Raw genomic sequence first — 21,469 nt, forward strand, 5'->3', positions numbered from 1 at the left:
CCTGTCACAGTTAAGGTGGGTATAATTATGTTTAATTTCTTAAAGTGTTTCTGGGCATCATCTTTTTTGGATTCATTTATTCTAGCCAGAAGATGTGAATTCATTTTCATTATTAAAAAATGAAATATTACAGGTAAAGCTCAATACTCCCCTCTTCCCTGTAAGCACAAATACCTTGAATCTTAGAGGTAATTACTGTTATCATTTTGGAGTGTGGCTTTTTCTAACCTTTTTGTGTGTATTGTATACATATGTACTTGCCTATAAAAATATAGTTTTACTGTTTTTTACATGACTGATATTCTTTACATACTGTTCTGCAGACCCACTGTGTCTTGGATACACACACATATGCAGGTGTGTGTGCGTATATATATATATGTAAATATATATATAGGTAAATATATATACATGCGTACATGTTTGTATATATTCCGTGATATGTGTATAATGGATTACTTTTTTCTTTGTGAGTGTTTCACTGTCATACCAGTGTTGCATTGAACAGCCTTATAAATGCCTTTTTCAGGCTTATTTCCAAAATTTCCCTAGGGAAAATACAGAAGAATTGAATTACTGGGCTACAGAGAAACCATTTCTCCTTTTATGTTCTCCTAATAATTATCTATATGTGTGTTTTAGAAACAGTCTTAATTTAACATTGGGGGTTTCAAAAAAATTTGTTTTCTCATTATTTTAAAATTCCAGCTTTATATGCTGCCCTCATTTGAATTCTGCCTTTTGAATCTAGATTTGGAATTGATATAGATAAGCAAAATAGGTTCTAAGCAGTAGCGATAGTTCATAACCAATACGCTTTAGGAATAGATGCTGTTTCAGTCTTGGGGAAGGTAAAATGTCAATTGAGAAAATAATCTTTAATCATGAAGTTCTTTTTTCCAAGTCATTCTCTGCTCCCTTTGGAATTATGACAACTTGGATCCAGAGGTGCTGTGAAAATATTTTCTTACATCATACCTCTTCTTTTCATACAAGTTTGAATGATCCTGGAAAATACAGTTTTAGGCTCTGTGCCCCTTTCAAAAAAAAAAAAAAATGAAGTCTGGAACACCCACTTTTCTTAATAGGATGTAGTTTGTTTGGGTATTAAAGCTTTGATTAAAAAGGACATACTTTGAGGATTTTCTGTTTCTCACCTGAGCCTTCTGTTTTCACTAGATATGAAACTGAGTGCATTGACAGGGCCTCTACTAGACCTGAAAGGCAGCATTCCCAGTGTTTATTTTCAGGGCCAGAGGGAAGGCTGGCGTTAACTCCTGGATTGATAAGGTTCTGGTGGAATAATTGCGTAGATTCCAAAAGACTTGAATAGATGATAACTCCTTTCTCTATGTATGCATTTTTGGAAGAATGATGAAATATGATAAGTGTGAAGAGTTGTGCACTCATGTGGTGGTTTTGACCTGGGGAGATTTTAAAACTCCCAAAGCTCAGGCTACACATCATAGCAATTAAATCAGAATCTAGGAGTGGGACCCAGGCCCTGGTAATTTTTTAAAAGGCCACCACGTCATTCTAATATGCAGCCAACTTTGAGAACCGGTGGGGTAAAGGGGATTTTAAATTTTATTTCATCTCTAGCTGATGATAGGTCCATTAAGCAAAATTTTCGAACGCCCTGGTCTGTTGGTTAACTTTGCAGGTGTGAAAGATACAGTTGTTGGAAGGATACTTGTTAATAAAACTCTTTAAATGTGCAAAAGAAAATCCACCTAGCCTGAAAGAGTTTATGCGGCTTCCAAAGGTGCTTGATAGCCAAGGGAACAGCTTAGGCATAGGGACAGTTTGGCTTCTCGGGAGCTCATAAAGCCAAGATTTAAAATGCCTTTTAATCTAAAACATATGTTTGCCCGTGGGCCTGAAAACAAGCCTAGGCGTTTTCTGTTGTGAAGTTTCCTCACGATAGACAGACATGAGTTGTGGTCCAGTGTTATTTAAACTTGAGAGCTTAGAGGAGAAATCTGGTGTGTGGAGGAGGTTGTAGATGGGAGAAGAGAAGTGCAGTGGGCGGGCAGAACAAATTATTTTTCTGTGGCTTGTCCTTTCTGATTTTAAGGAGAGCAGAACTAGTTTGTAGTTCCAGTTATCACAGACAAAATGGAACAAACCTCAACAAAATGAGAATTGCTATTTTCAGTAAGCTAGATTGTATCTCTCTAAATTAATCTGCTTTGATACCTAAGATAATTAATCTCTATTTGTGGCGTAAGTGTCCTTATAAATACACTCTATGGTGGTGTGGACTTTTTTGAGTCTCTCCTTTAGAGTACATCACTCCTTCAGTAGAACTTTTCCCCAAAGATTCTGATTTCTCATTTAAAAAAAAAAAATTGTTTTGAAATAGTTACAGATTCATAGGAAGTTGCAGAAAAAATGTGCAGAGAAGTCCTAGTGTTTTCTTCAACCAGCCATCTCCAATGATAACATTTATACAATGAGAAGTGTGTGTCACAACTTTTAAAAGCCAAGAAGTTGATGTTGATACACTCCACAGAGCTTATTCGGATTTTACCAGTTTTACAAGCACTCATGTGTGTGTGTTTTGTTCTGTGCAGTTTTATCTAATGTAGCTTCATGTATTTGTGTTTGGTTCTGTGCAGTTTTATCTCATGTAGCTTCATGTAATCACCGCCACCATAATCAAGATTCAGAACTCCATGTGGGAATGTGAAGAACTGTTAAGAGAATGAGTATAGAATGAGTCACTTTGCTTGTAGTTCCATCATGACTTAAATTCAGGACTTTATATTGTTGGGGACTGCCTCTTTGAGGGGGTAAGTAGCATAGCTTTTGCAACATGAAGTGGCTTTTTAGTCTTTTTTTTTTCATGAGGTCATCAATATTGGTGCTTTTCTCAGTAACTATGCTTTTGAGTAGTTAAAGCATGGTCACTTGCTTTATTTGAAGGGAGTAAAATGAGAAGTATACACCCCAGAGCGTCAGAATCTGTTACTGATCTTAATTTTGATACAAATTGAATACTAGGAGGTTATTTTTCTGCCACACTTCAGAACATTTGAGACCTACTCCGTAAATAGTCATTATATCTTTTTAGTCCTAAAACAGTAAGAAGACTATTGGCCTCCCAGAGAAATGCCCTGATGTGTTTGAATTGAATAGGCATGGCTTTATAATAAAGAAATAGAAAGTCACTTTAAATAGCATTTTCTAAGCATTGAGTCAACCTGTCAAACCCTGCCTCACATTTTTTAGGTGATTACTGTCTCCACAGCATAAGGATACATAATCATGTCTACCATTCACATGGCATGAGGATTTAAATTATCTTTGCAACTAGTATGTCAAAATTAAAGTGGTTAGGAAAGTCTAGTGTTATTAAACTTTCTGTTCCCAGGACTTGCTGATAAATTACAATCAACAAAACAGTTTGCATTTGTGTTCTGTTCTTGTACCCACATCCCACTGTCTACCTTAGAAATTCTTTTTTGGGGCACCATTTTTGGCAAGAATTCTGTAGGAAGTAAGAGTTTCTGGAGTTTGTTCTGATTGGTTCAGAGTCAGCAAGCTCAGCTCTAATGAAGTAATAGTATGTGTGAAAAGAAGTATCTAAATGCCAAGATAGGAATCTTGAGCAAAAGCAACTTTGGGGTATTTATCAAAAATGCATTTTGCCTGACGTAATTGTGGTTTTTTGTTAGAAATTTAATACAGTAGAAGTCAGCAAAACTTCATTGACAATCCCATTGTCTCATAAAGCTTGATTTGAAAAAGACAATGTAGAAACAGACTAGCCAGAAGACATTTAGAGCGTTAAATATTCTGATAATCACCATCCCACACTCATGAAAGAGCAGAAGAGAAGATAATCAACATTAATGACTATAAATGAAAAGAACCAGAAAGGAGGCTGGATTACTTTCATTCAAAAAAAGCAGGTTGGGTGTGGTGCCGCACACCTGTAATCCCAGCGCTGGGAGGCTGAGGTGGGCGGATCTCTTGAGCCCAGGAGTTCCACACCAAACTGGGCAACGTGGTGAGACCCCATGTCTACAAAAAATAGCCAGGCGTGGTGGTGCATGCCTGTAGTCTCAGCTACTCAGGAGGTTGAGGTGGGAGGATCCCTTGAGCTCGGGAGGTGGTGGAGGAGCTCAGTGACCCAAGATTTTGCCACTGCACTCCAGCCTGGGTGACAGAGCAAGATCCTGTATCAAAAAAAAAAAAAAAAAAAAAAACCTGATCTTTTTGAAAAAATAATCCTGAATATAGATTTAACTGTTAAGGGTGGGGGGGGAACCAGGATTCCAGTTATGTTTCCCTCCCCACCCCTCACCAAGTCAAGAAAGCAGTGAACCAGCCCCTTTTAACAAGTGGAACAACTACAGAGATGTTTTGAGTAACTGTACGGAAGTTAAGAAAATATTCAAGCCAAAACTAGTCTACTCAGTGGACGTAGATACAGCCCCAAGAAGCAGTGGTTAGAGATGGCAAGTTGCATAATTTTAGAAATATCACTTTAGTCACTGAGCTTTTAATTAAGAGGATGTCTGCAGTGTAGGCCGGGTGCAGTGGCTCACTCTTGTAATCCCAGCACTTTGGGAGGCAGAGGTGGGTGGATCACAAGGTCAGGAGTTCAAGACCAGCCTGACCAATATGGTGAAACCCCATCTCTACTAAAAATACAAAAATTAGCCAGGCATGGTGGCGTGCACCTATAGTCCCAGCTACTCAGGAGGCTGAGGCAGAAGAATCACTTGAACCTGGGAGGCAGAGCTTGCAGTGAGCCAAGATTGCACCACTGCACTCCAGCCTGGGCCACACAGCAAGACTCTGTCTCAAAAAAAAATAAAAAATAAAAAATAAAAATAAAAAAAGCAGTGTATCCCCCTGTGTAAGGAAAAAGCAGGTCAGTGTCTAGCTAAGAATTCTTTTTCACTGTGAAGCAGTACAAATTCATGACTTTACTAACAATTTATGACTGCTGAGCAGTAATACAGCTAACATTTACTGAGCACATACTATGCTCTAGAAGTGTGTTGAGCATTTCACATGTATTGTTTTACCTGAACCTTAGAACAGTATTATGAGGTAGGTGCTATATTATTATCTCTGTTTTACAGATGACCAAGCTGAGGCCAAGAAGAATAAATAATTTAGAGATCTGTAGCTGATAGGTGGTTGAGCCAGGATGAAAAGACACTCCAAAGCCCATGCACCTAACAAACTACTCGACTTGGGAAAGGTATTAGGTGAGGTGGAAAGCAAATGGGGTGGGGGAAGCAGCGTCAGGTCAGATAGCTGATGATAAAGTGGGGAAAAGGTAAAGGGAGGAACAACATTCTTGCTGACAGCTGAAGCTCCAGTCCGGAAGCAGTTACTGAGAGCATGGAAGTCAGAGCCACAGAAATCAGTAAGTAGGGGAAAGAGAAGGGTTTTCCTAAGGGAAGAAAAGGAACTGACATTTGTTTGAGGTGTGACTGGAGAATTGGAAATGGCAAAACAAGAGTTTCTGAGCATGAAGGGGTGAGATGGTGAGAAATGAAATCACCCTGAAAAACTGTTAGTGAAAGAAAAGCAGACTCCTAGTGAGCAGATGGACATGTAAAACTGGTGACGTTTTGGGTTGTTCCTTTACTGTGTTCATTGTCCACCTGCCTTCAGCAGTTCATCAAACACTCCCTTCCTCTGGAGGCTAGCATCTGTTTTGCTTTTTTTTTTTTTTTTTTTTAATAGGACTAAGCATTCAACTCTTAGGCAGTTGGTTATATATACTACTTAGGTCATTGCAAAGAGGGCGAGGTGCGGTGGCTCACGCCTGTAATCTCAGCACTTTAGGAGGCAAAGGCAGGCGGATCACCTGAGGTCAGGAGTTCAAGACCAGCCTGCCAACCTGGCAAGACCCCGTCTCTACTAAAAATACAAATATTAGCCAGGCATAGTGGCGTGCACCTGTAATCCCAGCTACTCGGGAGACTGAGGCACAAGAATCGCTTGAACCCAGAAGGTAAAGGCTGCAGTGAGCCGAGATCACGTCACCGCACTCCAGCCTGGGTGACAGAGCAAAACTCCATCTTAAAAAAAAAAAAAAAAAAAAAAAAAAAAGCTTTGTGTAGGAATTGTCTAATCCTGAAAAATACTTTTTCATGAATCATCTTCTTCCACAGGTGAGTGCTTAGTAACTCTTTGTAAATGTAGATACCGTGATCTACCTCAGAGGTACAGCATGTATTATTAATACTCTCAAGTAGATCATCTGAACTTATACCTTACAGATGTATATGTGTATATTTGTGGTAAATCTGACCATGAATATTGTATACAATACTTTCATGAAACGCATTATATTTGCCATATTGTCACAAGTTCATTTCCCGCCACCCCAAAGCTTCAATCCCTGAAGCAGTTAAGACTTACACAGAACTCAAATTCAAATGTATAAAATCCTCAGCCTGATAGAGCTATATTGTTCTAGCTAAAGTATTCAGTATCTCTTTCGTGCCTGTCACTGTTTCATTATCTTGTCTGATGATGTTGCTTTATGTGAAATTTGTGCAATACTTAACAGTTTGTGTAAAAACATCAAAGGATTTTTTAAATTTCTGTTTTGTTTTGATTGTATATATTATCAAACTATGATCTGCTTTACAGAGCAAAGGATCAAAACTGTAAATAAAAGGACTAGAATCAATTATTATGAAAATCTAGACTATATAGGACTTCAGAAAACTGGTTACCAAAATTTTGGCTAATTTTGTAAGGACTTTTTCTTTTTCTGAGATAGAGTTTCACTCTTGTTGCCCAGGCTGGAGTGCAATGGCGCAATTTCGGCTCACTGCAACCTCTGCCTCCTGGGCTCAAGCGATTCTCCTGTCTCAGCCTCCAAAGTAGCTGGGATTACAGGCACACACCACCACTCCTGGCTAATTTTGTATTTTTACAAAAAATACAAAATCGGAGAGACGGTGTTTCTCCGTATTGGTCAGGCTAATCTCGAACTCCCAACATCAGGTGATCTACCCGTCTTGGCCTTCCAAAGTGCTGGGATTACAGGCGTGAGCCACCACATCCGGCCTTTAGGACTTTTAAAAGAAATAATTTTTATCTTTTTTCTTTCTTTCTTTTCTTTTGTTTTTTTCTTTTTTTCTTTTTTTTTTTTTTTTAGGCAAGGTCTCACTCTGTTGCCCAGGGCTGTGCAGTAGCATGATTGCCGGCTCACTGCAACCTCAACCTCCTAGGCTAAAATGATCCTCACCTTAGCCTCCCAAGTAGCTGGGACTACAGGCACACGCCGTGATGCTGGCTAATTTTTGTATTTTCTTTTTTGGTAGAGACGGGGTCTCACCACATTGCCCAGGCTGGTCTCAAACCCCTGGGCTCAAGCGATCCTCCCACCTCAGCCTTCCAAATTGCTGGGATTATAGGCATGAGCTACCGTGTGCAGCCAAAAATATATTTTCAAGACACTTGTAAAATTAGGTTAGGGAAGTGGAATTTTAAATTATTTTCTTCTGAGGATTCTATATTTTGTCATTGAGAGCAGACAATCTTTTAAAAGTGGACCTACGTAAGAGGGCTGGGTGTTAGAGCTTTATTAAAGAGTGCTGTGCTATCTGTTTGCTGTTTATGCTTTGCTCGTTCTCTGATGGAAAATAAATTGTTTAGATACGCCTTACATGTCCAGGAGATGCCTTCAGCCTCTCACCGTTTGAGTCTGGTTTGGGATTTGTATACTATATGAAACCGTGTTTGAAATAAAGGTTCCTAATGAACATTTTCCTCCATAGGATACCAATCAACTGCCTGCTTTTAATTGATAATTGGGCATTGACTCCTCAGTAGTCCACCATTGAAAAATTAGACAATTATGCAGTATTTGAACATGTCTAATCTAGGAGAGAGTAGCACCCAAAGCTGGGCATGGTGGCTCATGCCTATAATTCTGGCACTTTGGGAGGCTGAGGTGGGAGAATTGCTTGAGTCCAGCAGTTCAAGACCAGCCTGGGTAACATAGTGAGACCCCCATCTCTACAGAAAAATTTTAAAAAATTAGTTGGGCATGGTGACATGTGCCTGTAGTCCTATCTACTCGAGAGGCAGAGGTGGGAGGATCACTTGAACCTAGGAGATTGAGGCTACTGTGATCATGGCACTGTGCTCCAGCCTGAATGACAGAGTGAGACCCTGTCTCAAAAAAATAAAATAGCGCCCTCATATACCTTAATGGAAAAAATGACCAGATCTTTGGCAAAGTGTGATTGCTAAAAGAACATAATAACTCACTCAGCTTACACTCCATGTGTTTCCAAGAGAGAGGGATACACACTTGGTAGAAACAGAAAATTATAATCAAATAGAATTCTTCTGTTGGCAGAGCATATGTATTTATACATTCTTCTGTGTTTAGCTCAGTGGTTAGAGAACACTTCCTGGAAAGAGTGCAATACACAAATGTTTTCAATTTGAGCTTGTACATTTCATCTAATTGGTCCCTGAGACAAGGTTCACTGCCCTGGAGGTGACTTGGCTCAGCCTTTAAACACACACTAATGAATTTCAGGTTTGGGACAGAAGAAGGGCTGCTCTCAATTGGACAATCATGTGAACTTGTTTCCCCTGTGTGTCTAACTTAGGTATGTAATGTCACTCTGGATAGAGGGTTCTTCTACTGTCTCCAGACACAGAAAACTGATTGCCCATGCCCAGAGCACTCCATGCTTGCCTGTGTTTAAAACTTAGGTTTGGCAGATTCCTTCATTTTTGTGAAAATAGGGCAAAGATCTTCTGAGTGCAGTTGGATGTATTGGAGGGCACTTAACCTTTAGCCTGTAAAGACGGGTTTGGGCTAAGTCTGTTTTGTTTTTCCTTTCAGCTATTTGAAGAGAAAATGTGAAGGAAAATTCATCTTTCATACCTTTTTATGCTGATAGTTCTAGTAATAGTTTAGGGATTTTATCTCATCTGCTCCAGCAGCGCCCCAACAGAAAAATAATGGAAGTTGAGTGGCCAAATATGAAACTTGTTTTATATAGATAGGAAAGAAGCTAATGAACTCACAGACACCCCTTATCAGGACTACAAAGCCCGAGCTATGTATTACCCCCACCCAACCCCGCGTACCTTTGGCAGTGCTTACAAAGACTTGATCCTGACTAGCTTAGAAGACAGATGCAGTTACTCAGCTTTGTACGTGTCTCGCCTGTGTGCTCAAGAGTGGGTCACAATTTGTGTTGGGCCAGCAGTGGGGTAAATGTTGATTTCATGAATTCCATCATCAGTGGAAGGTCAGCCATGGACTGTAATTTTGTTACGGAGTGGGAGAATTTCCATTTCTGTGTGATGCTGCATTTGTCCCAGTTATGCCATTTATCATCTGCAAGGCTGTGCACAGCCTGTGCAAGCCTCCTGTCTGGACCACAGTTCTTCCTTCCTAATTTAAGCAGCGTGGGCCAGATGATCTCCTAAGGCCCTTTCTACCTTTCACAGTCTGAAGTTCAGCTTCTGCATATATGAGGTTGGGGCACCAATAGCAATGGTCAACTGGAGACTATTTGCATTATCCAGCTGATAAACTCTTCCAGCAGACAAATGTGAATAAACAGCAACACTCAAGTCCTGCAGAAAGTTTGTCTTGAGTTTGCTGAAATGATCAGCAAAAATCTTGGGCGGTGAAGTGCTCCTAAGTGCTGAGCAGGAGTTGTCAGGTGATGGTGCCCTGTCAGCGCTGGATGCTTACTAGGGGTGGGGTCCTGCCTGAGATCCTGAGTTAGCTGCAGGAGATGGGTCCAGCATGCAGTCGGGCATCAGAAAGTCTTGGTTCCTCCAGGCTCCTGACTGTCCCTATCAACCCAGATGCCCTGGCCTCATAGGCTTTGGCGAGTTACTTTGCAGTTCTAAAGCTCCTGTTTGGTCATTTTTTAAATGATGATAATAACTACTTTTCAGGGTGAAAGCTTAAAGATAAAGTATGTGAAAGTATCTAGCAAATAGATGGCACTTTATAAGTAGGAGACTAAAAACAGCAATTTGTAAAAACCCCAAATAAGATAACCTTATCTGAAAGAGGGATTCAAAAACCTAACATTTGCGTGTGAATAACACTGCATAGGACATACTGTCCTTTAATACTTAACAACCTCATTTTACAGATGCAGAGATACCAGGAAGTTCCCAGGGTCACAACACCTGGAAACAATGGAGTTGAGCTTCAAGTCTTCTGATTGAAAACTTGTGTTCCTTTTACAATATACTACCAATACAGTTAGTCCATTTTATAGTTCAAGTTCAATTTCTGATGATTCTGGAAAGGGAAATAAATGATCAAAATGGTAATAGTACCTATTTTGGTAGAGGAGATTTCCTTGTGCCCTTTTTATATGACTACAGCTATATTGCCATTTAAGACAAACCCAGGAAACGCTAGCCAGTCACTCCTCACATTGTGAGATCTTAACCCCAAAACAGCTACTGGGGATAGCTGGAAGATTTGAATATCTCTGGGATATCACTGTCCAGTTTAGAAATAATTTTATAAATGGGTTTCTTCCAGGAAGGATCTGAGTCTCTCCCTGCGGAGACAGCCCTGAAGAATTCCTGTAACGTCAAGCTGGCGATTTCCAAGAAGCAATCTGGAACCTGCATTTCCAAAGAGACCCACAAGAAGGAAAAGACGTGAGGTTGGGGAGCACTGGTGCCAGAGCCCTCACTAGCGGATGCTGCCTGTTTCTTGGGAAGTGGGCTAGGAGCATCCCTGCTCTACCGGCCCCTGATTCTGCAACCCTAGGAATCCTCTGCTCCCTCATCAGACACAAACCTTGATATGACAGCTCCAATGAGAAAGTCCTGGGAGAAGGTGAATTAAGGACATTTCCTTTGTAGGAGAAGCTGATCCCGCTAATGAGTGACTTTTTACTAAGTAGGTCAGAAAATCTTACTGAAAGTAAATCTGTGGCTCAAAGAGACTTTGGTATTCTTTTCCCTAGTACTAACTGTGGAAGGAGTGCCCCCAAGCTTCTGACTGTCATACCTCATTCCACTGCCTTTTAGGGCTGGGTCTGAAGAGCTTACACTCCTGCTTTCAGAGCCGGTTGACAGGGGTGCTGTTCTAGAATCCTGATGCAGACTGGCACCATGAATGATCGGTCGCTGCACCGCCAAGCTCCAGACCCAGCTTGGCTTGGGGCTTGCCGCCACTGCAGGCCAAATAACCACCCTCTGTGGAAAGATGCGGCAGTGCTGCCTGTCCCATACTGGCCCTGACCCCTTGAGCCTCAGAAAGGGAGACATGGACAATTTTCCCCACAGGTAGCCTTAGCTTTCCAAACGTATTCTGACTGACCAGTCAACCAGTGGATGACCACAGTTCTTGTATTTCTTGGAGGTATCAATAAACCACTCTTGGTGATCACAGTCAAGGGAGAAAGCAAGAAGAGGGAAGTGTAATCTGTGACCAGATATACCCAGCACCTGCAGAATCGGATGCCAGCCTAACAGAGCTGTCGGCCGTGCATGAGGCAACATGCGTCTCTTGATTAGGAATGTGCACCACTGACACCTAGGCTCACCCTTCACTGATGCTTTACCTCTGAGGTGCCACCAGTGTGCCTTCATAGGGATTCCCGAGGGACTGAGCTTGAGTGTTGTTTATTGTTATTTCCAGAAAGGATTTGAGGTGACTTGAGGGGCCTTCCATAGAAGGCCCACAGATACACTTTCAAGGGAAAATACAGATAAGAACCAAATCATGAAAAGCATAGAAATTGTTGAAAAAACCTAGGCCAAGACTAGGTGTCACAACTGAGCTCAGGATTCTGTCCTGAGCCTCCTGGCACTAAGGCAAAAAGGTCAGTAAGTGATGTAACTTGATAACGACAGGGTATTCAGTCTAAGATGGTGTAACACCTGGCAGACCTCTCCCTAAGCTTCAGAATGAAGACTGGCTGTAGACTCAGTTTGCTGCTTCCACCTATTGGCCGAGTGAAGCTGTTGAGGCTGTGATCTTTGTGGATGATACAGGAGATTGGCACAGGCTGCCCTGGCTGTCAGTAACTTAAGGAGACACAGAAGGGGGATCTTTCCTAAAATCCGAATCATGTAGGGAAGACACTCATCAGACCTCATGGGACCCCAGTACATGGTCTTACCTCAAAGTCATTTCCCTTGTTATAGTGCATATTGAGAGCTCGAAAAAGTTCTGAATTGCGGAGAACCACCAGCATTTTGGGATTTGTGACACCATCTGAAATTGCTTGCCGGGCAGATTTTTCCATTTGGATGTAATAAAACTCACGAAAGTTGCTGAACCACTTGATCATCTGGGAGGTAATGCAGCGGTTGAACTGTACAAACAAGAGGTCCATCCAGTCAGACATTTGCCATGAGGTGCTCAGAATTAGAACCGTCTGCTTCCAGCTCAGTATAGGGGTTCATATACATGCCTTTAACCAGTATTAACAGGGGCTTCCTTTAAGAAAACAAGCGAAGCCACTGCTGTTTTCCAAGCCTATTCAGTTATACTCAGAAAAATCTAAATTGGCTTCAGTACCCGTTATAACAAATTTTTTTTTTTTTTTTTTGATATGCTAGATTCATGAGGGTTGTTTTACCCATGAAAAGCTTTATGTGGTGTTTGAGTGGGACTTAGGGGTCAAGACCAGTGTGGTGCCAGATTTTGCTGCACCCAGGTGGATTGCATGGCAGGCCTGGGGCCTTCTGCCTGGATAAAGGGCCAAGGGAAGGGCAAGGTATAGGTCAGGGAGCAGTTTATTAGCAACTTTGAATTGTGGAATGAATTGAAATCAAAATCAGAGGTTGCTTCAGGGATCAACCAACCAACTGAATATGAGGGAAAGAAAAGCTTGAATGATGTAGGCCGAAAGTATTAACAGCCCCTAACCCAACACCCAAGGTAAAGGAGGCCCTCAGAAACCTTTCATGGGAAAAGGAGAGGTCTGGTCCTAACAATTAGTTTGATTTTCCTTATTGTCACACTTCATCTGTATGTACTTTCACTCAGTTTTGAACTACAGCAACTTGAACATAAATTTGACAGTGTCTGACACTCTCTCTCTCTCTCTCCATATATATATATGGTTTTTTGTTTTTGTGTGTTTTTTTGAGATGGAGGCTCGCTCTGTCGCCCAGGCTGGAGTGCAGTGGCGTGATCTCTGTTCACTGCAACCTCTGCCTCCCAAGTTCAAATGCTTCTCCTTCTCCTGCCTCAGCCTCCGAGTAGCTGGGATTACAGGTGCCCACCACCACGCCAGCTAGTTTTTGTATTTTCAGTAGAGACGGGGGTTTCACCATGTTGGTCAGGCTGGTCTCGGACTCCTGACCTCAGGTCATCTGCTCACCTCGGCCTCCCAAAGTGTTGGGATTACAGGCGTGAGCCACTGCACCCAGCCTATTCTTTCTTTTTCATAGTGTCCCCAGCCAAGGCAGAAAACTAGCCAAAAAGTCCACTAACTAGTGTTTCTCTTTCCCGCTACTTTTCCTGCCCATGTGTTTCTGTTTGGGGGGACTATCTACAGCTCAGTAGCTTAAGAATTTAGACAGCCAACCTTTCTAGCCTAAAGTTATTCATGATTATTTGGGTAGAGTCTCAGCCCAGAAGTGGACATTGCACCGATTCCATCAACAACACTAAGGGGAGCTTGAAGAGCACATATGATGACTTAGGACTTGCCTCACACCAGGCGAAACACACTGTCACGTGGGAGTTCTGCAGAAGCTGCAATTTAGTTAAGTGACTTTACCTGAACATCAGGAAAATAAGCCTTCAGGAGGTTGGAGCTGGGATATCGTGCGAAGAAAAACATTAGTTTGGCCTTCTTCAAGTGACCAGGGTTTAGACCTTCTTGGATTTATCTCAGTGTCAAGGAAAATGAACACTTTAAAATGCCAGTTTATCAATTAACTAGTGAATTCTTTGTTCCTGTGGTTTCTGTTTGATTTCGTTTTGTTTTTCTGATTGGAATTGTGTATTTCCTCCATTTTTCTGTCTCTGGAAGCTCTGGTCAAATAAGCTGAATGCCATATGTGCACAGTTAAGTCACAGGATGTGAAAACCATCTCGATGTGGAAAAGTTATGTACCATAGATGATGTCAAATACAGTTTGGTGTATTGTGTGTGTGTGTGTGTGTGTGTGTGTGTGGTGTTCCAGTGGGATGGGAAGAGAGGGCAGTTCTGTCCCAGATAAACAATTTCAAAGCCCCAACGGAGATTTACTTCCCCCTCTGCCTCAGTTTCCCCAGCTGTAAAACGAGAAGAATAAGCTAGGTGGTCCCCATTCTGGCTGTCACTCTTACCATTGCCTTTGTAGTGTTGGCTTTATAACCAGCAAACATCTAAGCAGGCTTAGTACCAGCTCACATTTTGTTCTTGCTCAAGAAGCTTAAATGGTTGGGCAGCACCCACTCTCCATTTGCCTGGCAGAACTGTCCTTCATCTTTCAGATCTCAGCTGAGAAGCTCCCGCCTCTGTTAAACCCTTCCTTGCCAAATTAGGCCTTCCTTACCCTGGGCTATGAAGACCCTTTGTACAAACTGTGTCAGCAATGACCTTACTGGAATTTTTACTGCATGTTTGTCTCCTTGTTTAGACTGTGAGCTCCTTGAGAGTGAGGACCTTATCTTTTCATCTTTGTGCCTAGCCCAGTTCTAGGAACGTAGTAGGTGCTCAATAAATATTTGTTGTGTGAAGGAGTGAGTGAATGGTCAACCTTAATCCATACACATATATGGAAATTATATTCCAAACTATACCTTACTCTGGGAACAGACAGATTCCTTCCCCTTTAACAAGAGTTGGAGAATTGTGATGTGACTGCCGAGCACTGGAGCAGGACAGAAATGAAAAAAAGATTCTTACACAAATACACCTTGCATTTTCAGGGACACTCCTTAGGCTGGGTGAGAAGCATTGCACAGAGTAACTTGGGATCTCAGATCTGAGAGCTGTATCTTAAGACAATTAAGACTTCCACATAGGATGAATCTATTTAACCAAAAGAAACCAGACTGACTAGTTATAGGTGGCCCAGGCACCTGGTTGCTGCACAGAAGACCCCTCCCTGCTACCCCATCAGCCCTACTTATCCTTCCTACAGATCCACAAATGGTGTGGAAAGAATCCTGGATTGGGATTCCAAAGACCCAGTTTCAGACACTGATTTTACCACCTATTAGCTGTGTGACCTTGGGCCAGCCACTTAACTACTCTAAGCCTCATTGCTAAGATGTGCAGTATAGTGGTTAAAGCTTGTACTTGGCCATCAGATCCCAGGTTTGAATCCTGGTTGCTCATTAGTGTGGGGCTTTGGGCGAGTTCGCTCCCTTCTCTGTCTCTGCTTCTTGGATACCCAGTCTTAGAGTGGATGCTTGAGAACAGTGAGATAATACAGGTCTAAACCCCTTATCTGAAATGCTGGGCCAAATGGAGTTCGGGTTTCAGAATTTGTTAGCTTATAAAGATAATAGGATGTGTGTACCACACATTAATATCCACAGCTGAGACAGTCTATAATCCAATACATTCACATTTCTGCAGCAAAATGTATGACTTACTAAGTGGGATAAAATCTATAAATAGCCTCCAGTCAGTGCAGGCCAGGTTTTGCTACCGGAAAAAAGATTGCATCAGTCTTAGGTGGGGGAAAAAATCATAGGGCTTTATGGGTTTCAGAATGTAGCTAAGTGGTGGTGGGCACATATGTGTGAAATGCTGGTAGCAATGCCTGCCACGGAGAAAGTGTTCTGTCAGTGCTCCCCTCATGATCTTCACATCTGCCCTACCTATGTCACAGGATGTCATGTGAACATAAACGTTCTTTTTATGCTGTAAAGCAGCTTGCTCTCAGGTGGTTTTCATGGTCCACAGGAATAAATCTCTGGTCTTGGAATATAGGCAGCAGGAATGGGGGAAGAGTTGAGGGGCCAGGGTGCTGCCAGGGGGCCCCAAGTCATTCCAAAGATAGTCAAGTGCTTCACCCATGCAGCCAGTCCTGGCTTAGGTATTTCTTAGGATAGGCCCCAAACCTCCAGAAGCTCTCTGAGCCCAATCCCCAATTTGGGGGGCCAGCAACAGGCACATGTAGGTGCTCAACAAATAGCAAATTCTGGGGGACCATCTGCCTGAGGTGTTTTTGCAGCTGTCTGTATTTAATGGAGAGTCAACTAGTGGTTATCAAAGGCCCAGACAGTTAGCCTTTCTTATAAAGAAAATCTGTCTATGGTGGAATCTCTGCCTCCAAGAGTGGTGGCAAGTGAAGTGTTCTCAGCGTTGCTTTTACAGTTGCTCGCTGACTTCCAGGTTAACTTTGGGGTGTTTCCAACACCTTTGACCGGCAGGGGGCGCTCGTGGCATTTAGGACACAAAGGCAGGTTCTGGCATGGTAATGAGCTGGTCCCACCCCATCCCGCTGCCCGCACAGCACCTGCCAGGCAAAGGACACGACTGTTCCCACCTGGATATGCAACTCCACAGACTCATCAGCCTCTGGAGATTCGCCTCAAAGCTGCCCACGAGAAGCAGCAACGTGAGCACAGCTAGCTTAAAAAGCAACATCGAAAATATATTCTCAAGAACTCAAGTTCTGCAAGACGCTTGTTAGAAGTGGATTATTCTATGGGTCATATGGGTTTGGGGCTGTATACATTCTCCTCTTAGAACTTCCACTTACTCATGTTAAAGGCTCAGAGAATTCCTGCAGAAAATAAACGATCTCAGTATTTCCCCAAGGTACTTTTTCTCCTAACTCAACAATTATTTATATCCCGAGGGTTACTCTGGGAAATACATTAAGAGAGTAGCGTTTGCTTAGGGGTTGCAAAGATGATGCAATAAGATCCAGACCCCTGCCCATCAGCCTGGACCACTCAGGCCTCCTCATGGGGAGCCTACTCTCCCTTCATATGCCCAGCCCCTAGTCTCCAGGCACTCCATTGCAGCTGGGAAGTTGTTCCTTAAACTGAAGACTTCTGGCCATTTCCAGCTGCCTCTCTGGGTTTAATCCCCGAGGAAAACTCCTTTTCCATCTGGCCCAGAAGTTTCTGGTCCCTCATATGCTCCCCATGAATTATCTACACAATACAGAATTTTTGCTTGTAGAGTTATGGGGTTGGGGAGGCCATACCTCAGATGAGGTCATTCCTTTGACCTTCTCCTCCTGAGTGTATGGGCAGCTGACAACCAAATTATGGGGTTCTTTCTTCCGTAGAGTATTCGTTGTATTTCGGAAGCCTATTTGAGTCTCAAAACAAAACCCTTTACACCCAAAGGAATAAGTCAAGTGGCAGAACCCGATGGGTCACAGAAGAAGGTAAGTAAACCTTCCCAGGTCCTTAAATTCCAGAATGTGGTCGCCACTTTAAGCTGAAGGCCCAGAGCAACATTAAGAAGACCCTGAGTGATCTGTCGCCACCTCCTCTTCAACTTTCAGTTTTCTTGTTTCTCTGCACAGTGCCAATGATATTTTAATTTATTTTTTGAGACATTTTTTCTCTCTGTTGCCCAGCTAGAGTGCAGTGGTGCAATCACAGCTCACTGTAACCTCGAACTCCCGGGCTCAAGCAATCCTCCTGCCTCAGCCTCCTGAGTAGCTAGGACTACAGGCGTGCACCATCATGTGCAGATAATTTTTTACGTTTAGAGATGGGATCTAGCTATGTTGTCCAGGCTAGTCTTGAATACCTGTCCTCAAGTAATCCTCCCACCTTGGCCTCCCAAAGCACTGGGATTATAAGCATGAGCCACTGCACCTAGCCAACAATGAGAACTTCAATTGCTATTAAAGGATATGTGGACCGAAGAGAAAGGTAGCGCCTCAGTGACAGCATGCAGGCCTCCCTGTTCCATCTTCACCGAGGGAAGAAGGCGCAGACTTTCCAGATGGGCAGAGGTGAAAGGCAGGGGACACTGCTGCTGGTTCAGGACCAGTGGTTGCAGTTTAGTAGCTCTCCAAGGTCGTAGGGCGGCCTCTGAGGAGGGGTGCCTCTGGGAAGATGAGTCCTGGGGAGGACTGCTGCTCCAATGGCCTTTGTTGCATCCATAACCCAGTAGCTCGCTAAGAATCTGATTTTCCTGGATGTGGGAAGGTGCAGTCAAGGGACAGTTTGCTGGGAGATCCTGACAGCGTTTGGGGATCATTCTTGGAGGGATAGGGTACCTAGGAGAATCTAGAGGCTTGGCCAGTGACAAGTTTCCTACTGGGACCCCAGCTTGTAGCTGGACCCTCCTGGGCAAGGCAGCCAAAGCAAGTGGATCTTCACAGGCCTCTCCCACAGGAGGTGAGGGCTCGCTTCTACCCTCTGGCACCTGCCCCTGGAAACTTCTGCCCAGATGAGTCAGGCGGCCTGGTGGATCCAACAGTACCTTTTGTAATACTGAATCCACAGCCCGGGACACTGCCCTGGTCAGCTCTTTCCTCAGAATCTCCAGCGAATCTGGTGCTCCAGAAGGAAGGAACCTGGGCTCCTCAGACTCTTGGTGTTTTTCTGCCCCAGAGAGGTCCTTGCTGGAACCCTGCTGGTGGTCACCATCTGCAGCCCAGGGACGAGGCCCACAGCCATTCCCCTGCTTTGCACTCAGAGGGCCTTTCCCGGTGCCACAGCCTCCTGGCCCCTGAGCTGTGTCCCTGGGCTTGGCAGCCTGTAGGATGTGCTCTTGCAGATGTCTTAGCTGTTGATTCAGCAGGTGAAGTTGTTCTCTCACACGAGGGCCCCCCTTCCTGTTGCCCTGGTCCCAGGCAGGGGGTGGCATCGGGAGGCCTTGCTGTGTGGGAAGGCTCTGCTTCCTCTTCCTCTCTCGGGCCTTTTCTGGGCAGCGTGGGCTGTCCCCAGCTTGTGCACTGCCTAGTACCAGAGGATTCGGGGAGAGACACATGCCTCGGACGATGGTTTCCACTCTGGCCCTCTTCGCCTGGATGTGCTCATCACCAAACCATTCGGGGTCTGAAGGGCTGCAGCTGGGGACCTGGCTCCAGGGAAACTGGGAGTCTCTACCCAGCTCTGGAGGAGATGAGCTTCTCTCACCTTCCAAACAGACTTCTGCCAGGTGGGAGCAGATCTGGGGCTGAGGAGAAAGCAAGATGGAGTTTGGATCCATCCCAGGCACTTGTTCGGGGCTTCAGGAATTCCTCCTCCTTATTTCCTCAGCTGGAAGTGCACCCAGAATGAGCTGGGCTTCCTCCTCTGCACTTAGAAGGGTGAAGAGCCACCGACACTAAGGAAGGATTCAGATTCTGGGATGCCACGGCTCATGAACCTTCTGGGAAGACTCCTGAAATTAGAGACAGGAAGAAAACAGTACATGTGACTTTGAACAGTCCTTTTAAAATTTGAATGTGCAAACATTCAATGCGATCTTGTTAAAGTGCAGATTTCAATTCAGTAGATCTGGGGTGGGGCAGAGATTCTCCATTTTAAACCAGCCCTCAGGTAATGCTGATGCTGCTGGTCTCAGAACCCCACTTTAAGGAGATTCTCAGAGTGATCTTACAGGGAGAAAAATCTTCTCCTGCTTGGGCATAACAATAAAATAATAATAATAATATCATAGTGGCAGCCACCTGAACAAGTGGCATTATGCCAAGAACTCTACGTCCATTACTTAATTTAATTAATTTGTCATAACAGCTCCATGAGAATGTGGTCATGCCTATTGTCTACAGATAAGGAAACAAGATCAGAGAAGAAGCTACTTCCCTATGGTCATGCAGTTAGAAGTGACAGACTGGGGTCAAACCAAGCTTTGTTTGATTCAGAGTGACTTTTCTAGTGACTAAGGGCAACAGAATTACCCAAGGCACTTTTTAGAAATAGCAAATCCGGCAGGGCACGGTGGCTCACGCCCGTAATCCCAGCACTTTGGGAGGCCGAGGTGGGCGGCTCACCTGAGGTCGGGAGTTTGAGACCAGCCTGACCAACATGGAGAAACCCTGTCTCTACCAAAAGTACAAAATTAGCTGGGCGTGGTGGCGGGCGCCTGTAATCCCAGCTACTTGGGAGGCTGAGGGAGGAGAACCGCTTGATCCCGGGAGGTGGAGATTGCCGTGAGCCAAGATCGCCCCACTGCACTCCAGCCTGGGTGTCAGAGCGAGACTCCTTCTCAAAAAAAAAAAAAAAAAAAAGCAAATTCTGACCGGGCACGGTATCTCACGCCTGTGATCCCAGCACTTTGGCAGTCCAGGGTGGATGGATCACCTGAGATCAAGAGTTTGAGACCAGCCTGGCCAACATGGTGAAACCCCATCTCTACTAAAAATACGAAAAATTAGCTGGGCGTGGTGGCACGCACCTGTAGTCCCAGCGACTCGGGAGGCTGAGGCAGGAGAATTGCTTGAACCTGGGAGGCAGAGGTTGCAGTGAGCCGAGATTGCACCACTGCACTCTAGCCTGGGCAACAGAGTGAAACTCTGTCTTAAAAATAAAAAAAAAGGCCGGGCGCGGTGGCTCAAGCCTGTAATCCCAGCACTTTGGGAGGCCGAGATGGGCGGATCACGAGGTCAGGAGATCGAGACCATCCTGGCTAACACGGTGAAACCCCGTCTCTACTAAAAAATACAAAAAACTAGCCGGGCGAGGTGGCGGGCGCCTGTAGTCCCAGCTACTCGGGAGGCTGAGGCAGGAGAATGGCGTAAACCCGGGAGGCGGAGCTTGCAGTGAGCTGAGATCCGGCCACTGCACTCCAGCCCGGGCGACAGAGCGAGACTCCGTCTCAAAAAAAAAAAAAAAAAAAAAAAAAAAAAAATAAAAAAAAAAGAAAAAGAAAAAAAAAACCATTGTCCTAACTCTCGGAAAAATCAGATTACGTATTCAATGTTCAACTATTTATTGAACAACTATTTAAAGAGCACCTGCTGTGTGTCAGGCTTTCTTCTGGGCACATGGAGTGAGCAAGATCAGTATAGTCTGCCCTCCTGGAACAGGCCGTCTGGTAGGGAAAGCAGAGAATAAACAAACATATATTTTCAGTGTGTGATACCTGCCGTGAAGAGAAAGCACAATAAAGGGTTGGAAACTGGAGAGAGTGGTTGGGGAGAAGGAGGGAGCTATTTCAGGAAAGGCTGCCTAGAGCTGTTTTATTCCCACAAAGCATCAAAGTACGCTATACTCCAACTATGTCACTTGCTTTCTAACTAATAATCATCATTAAACTGAGCTGGGCGCGGTGGCTCACACCTGTAATCTCAGCACTTTGGGAGGCCGAGTTGGGCGGATCACGAGGTCAGGAGATGGAGACCATCCTGGCTAACACGGTGAAACCCCGTCTCTACTAAAAATACAAAACATGGCCGGGCGCGGTGGCTCAAGCCTGTAATCCCAGCACTTTGGGAGGCCGAGACGGGTGGATCACGAGGTCAGGAGATCGAGACCATCCTGGCTAACACGGTGAAACCCCGTCTCTACTAAAAAATACAAAAAACTAGCCGGGCGAGGTGGCGGACGCCTGTAGTCCCAGCTACTCGGGAGGCTGAGGCAGGAGAATGGCGTAAA

At 44.1% G+C, this 21,469-nt stretch overlaps 1 protein-coding gene across 2 annotated transcripts; it reads right to left on the reverse strand.

Annotated features, from left to right (window-relative positions):
- Nucleotides 1–8,184: 8,184 nt before the first annotated feature.
- On the reverse strand, nt 8,185–19,079 carry PROX2 (prospero homeobox 2). 2 transcript variants are annotated; one of them, XM_010382647.2, is made up of 4 exons: nt 17,775–19,079; nt 13,731–13,838; nt 12,120–12,314; nt 8,185–10,611 (listed from the first exon to the last, which is right to left on the reverse strand). In XM_010382647.2, the coding sequence occupies exons 1-4, from the start codon at nt 19,077–19,079 to the stop codon at nt 10,441–10,443; spliced, it is 1,779 nt and encodes a 592-aa protein (XP_010380949.1). In that variant the 3' UTR covers nt 8,185–10,440. The 2 variants fall into 2 exon arrangements, with proteins under 2 accessions (XP_010380949.1, XP_010380950.1); XM_010382648.2 differs by lacking the exon at nt 13,731–13,838 and having other exon boundaries at nt 18,348–19,079.
- Between the last annotated feature and the right edge of the window lie 2,390 nt (nt 19,080–21,469).

Source organism: Rhinopithecus roxellana, chromosome 5 (assembly GCF_007565055.1).
Source record: "Rhinopithecus roxellana isolate Shanxi Qingling chromosome 5, ASM756505v1, whole genome shotgun sequence".
In the NCBI taxonomy this organism is placed as follows: domain Eukaryota; kingdom Metazoa; phylum Chordata; class Mammalia; order Primates; family Cercopithecidae; genus Rhinopithecus; species Rhinopithecus roxellana.

What these genes read in the sequence shown, in the direction of transcription:
- PROX2 (XM_010382647.2), bottom strand. Translation starts at nt 19,079, where the DNA reads ATGGATCCAAACTCCATCTTGCTTTCTCCTCAGCCCCAGATCTGCTCC. An exon ending in CTTATTTTCCTGATGTTCAG is followed by an intron (nt 12,315 to 13,730) that starts GTAAAGTCACTT and finishes TTGTTTGTACAG; the next exon opens with TTCAACCGCTGCATTACCTC. An exon ending in ACAAGGGAAATGACTTTGAG is followed by an intron (nt 10,612 to 12,119) that starts GTAAGACCATGT and finishes TTGGAAATGCAG; the next exon opens with GTTCCAGATTGCTTCTTGGA.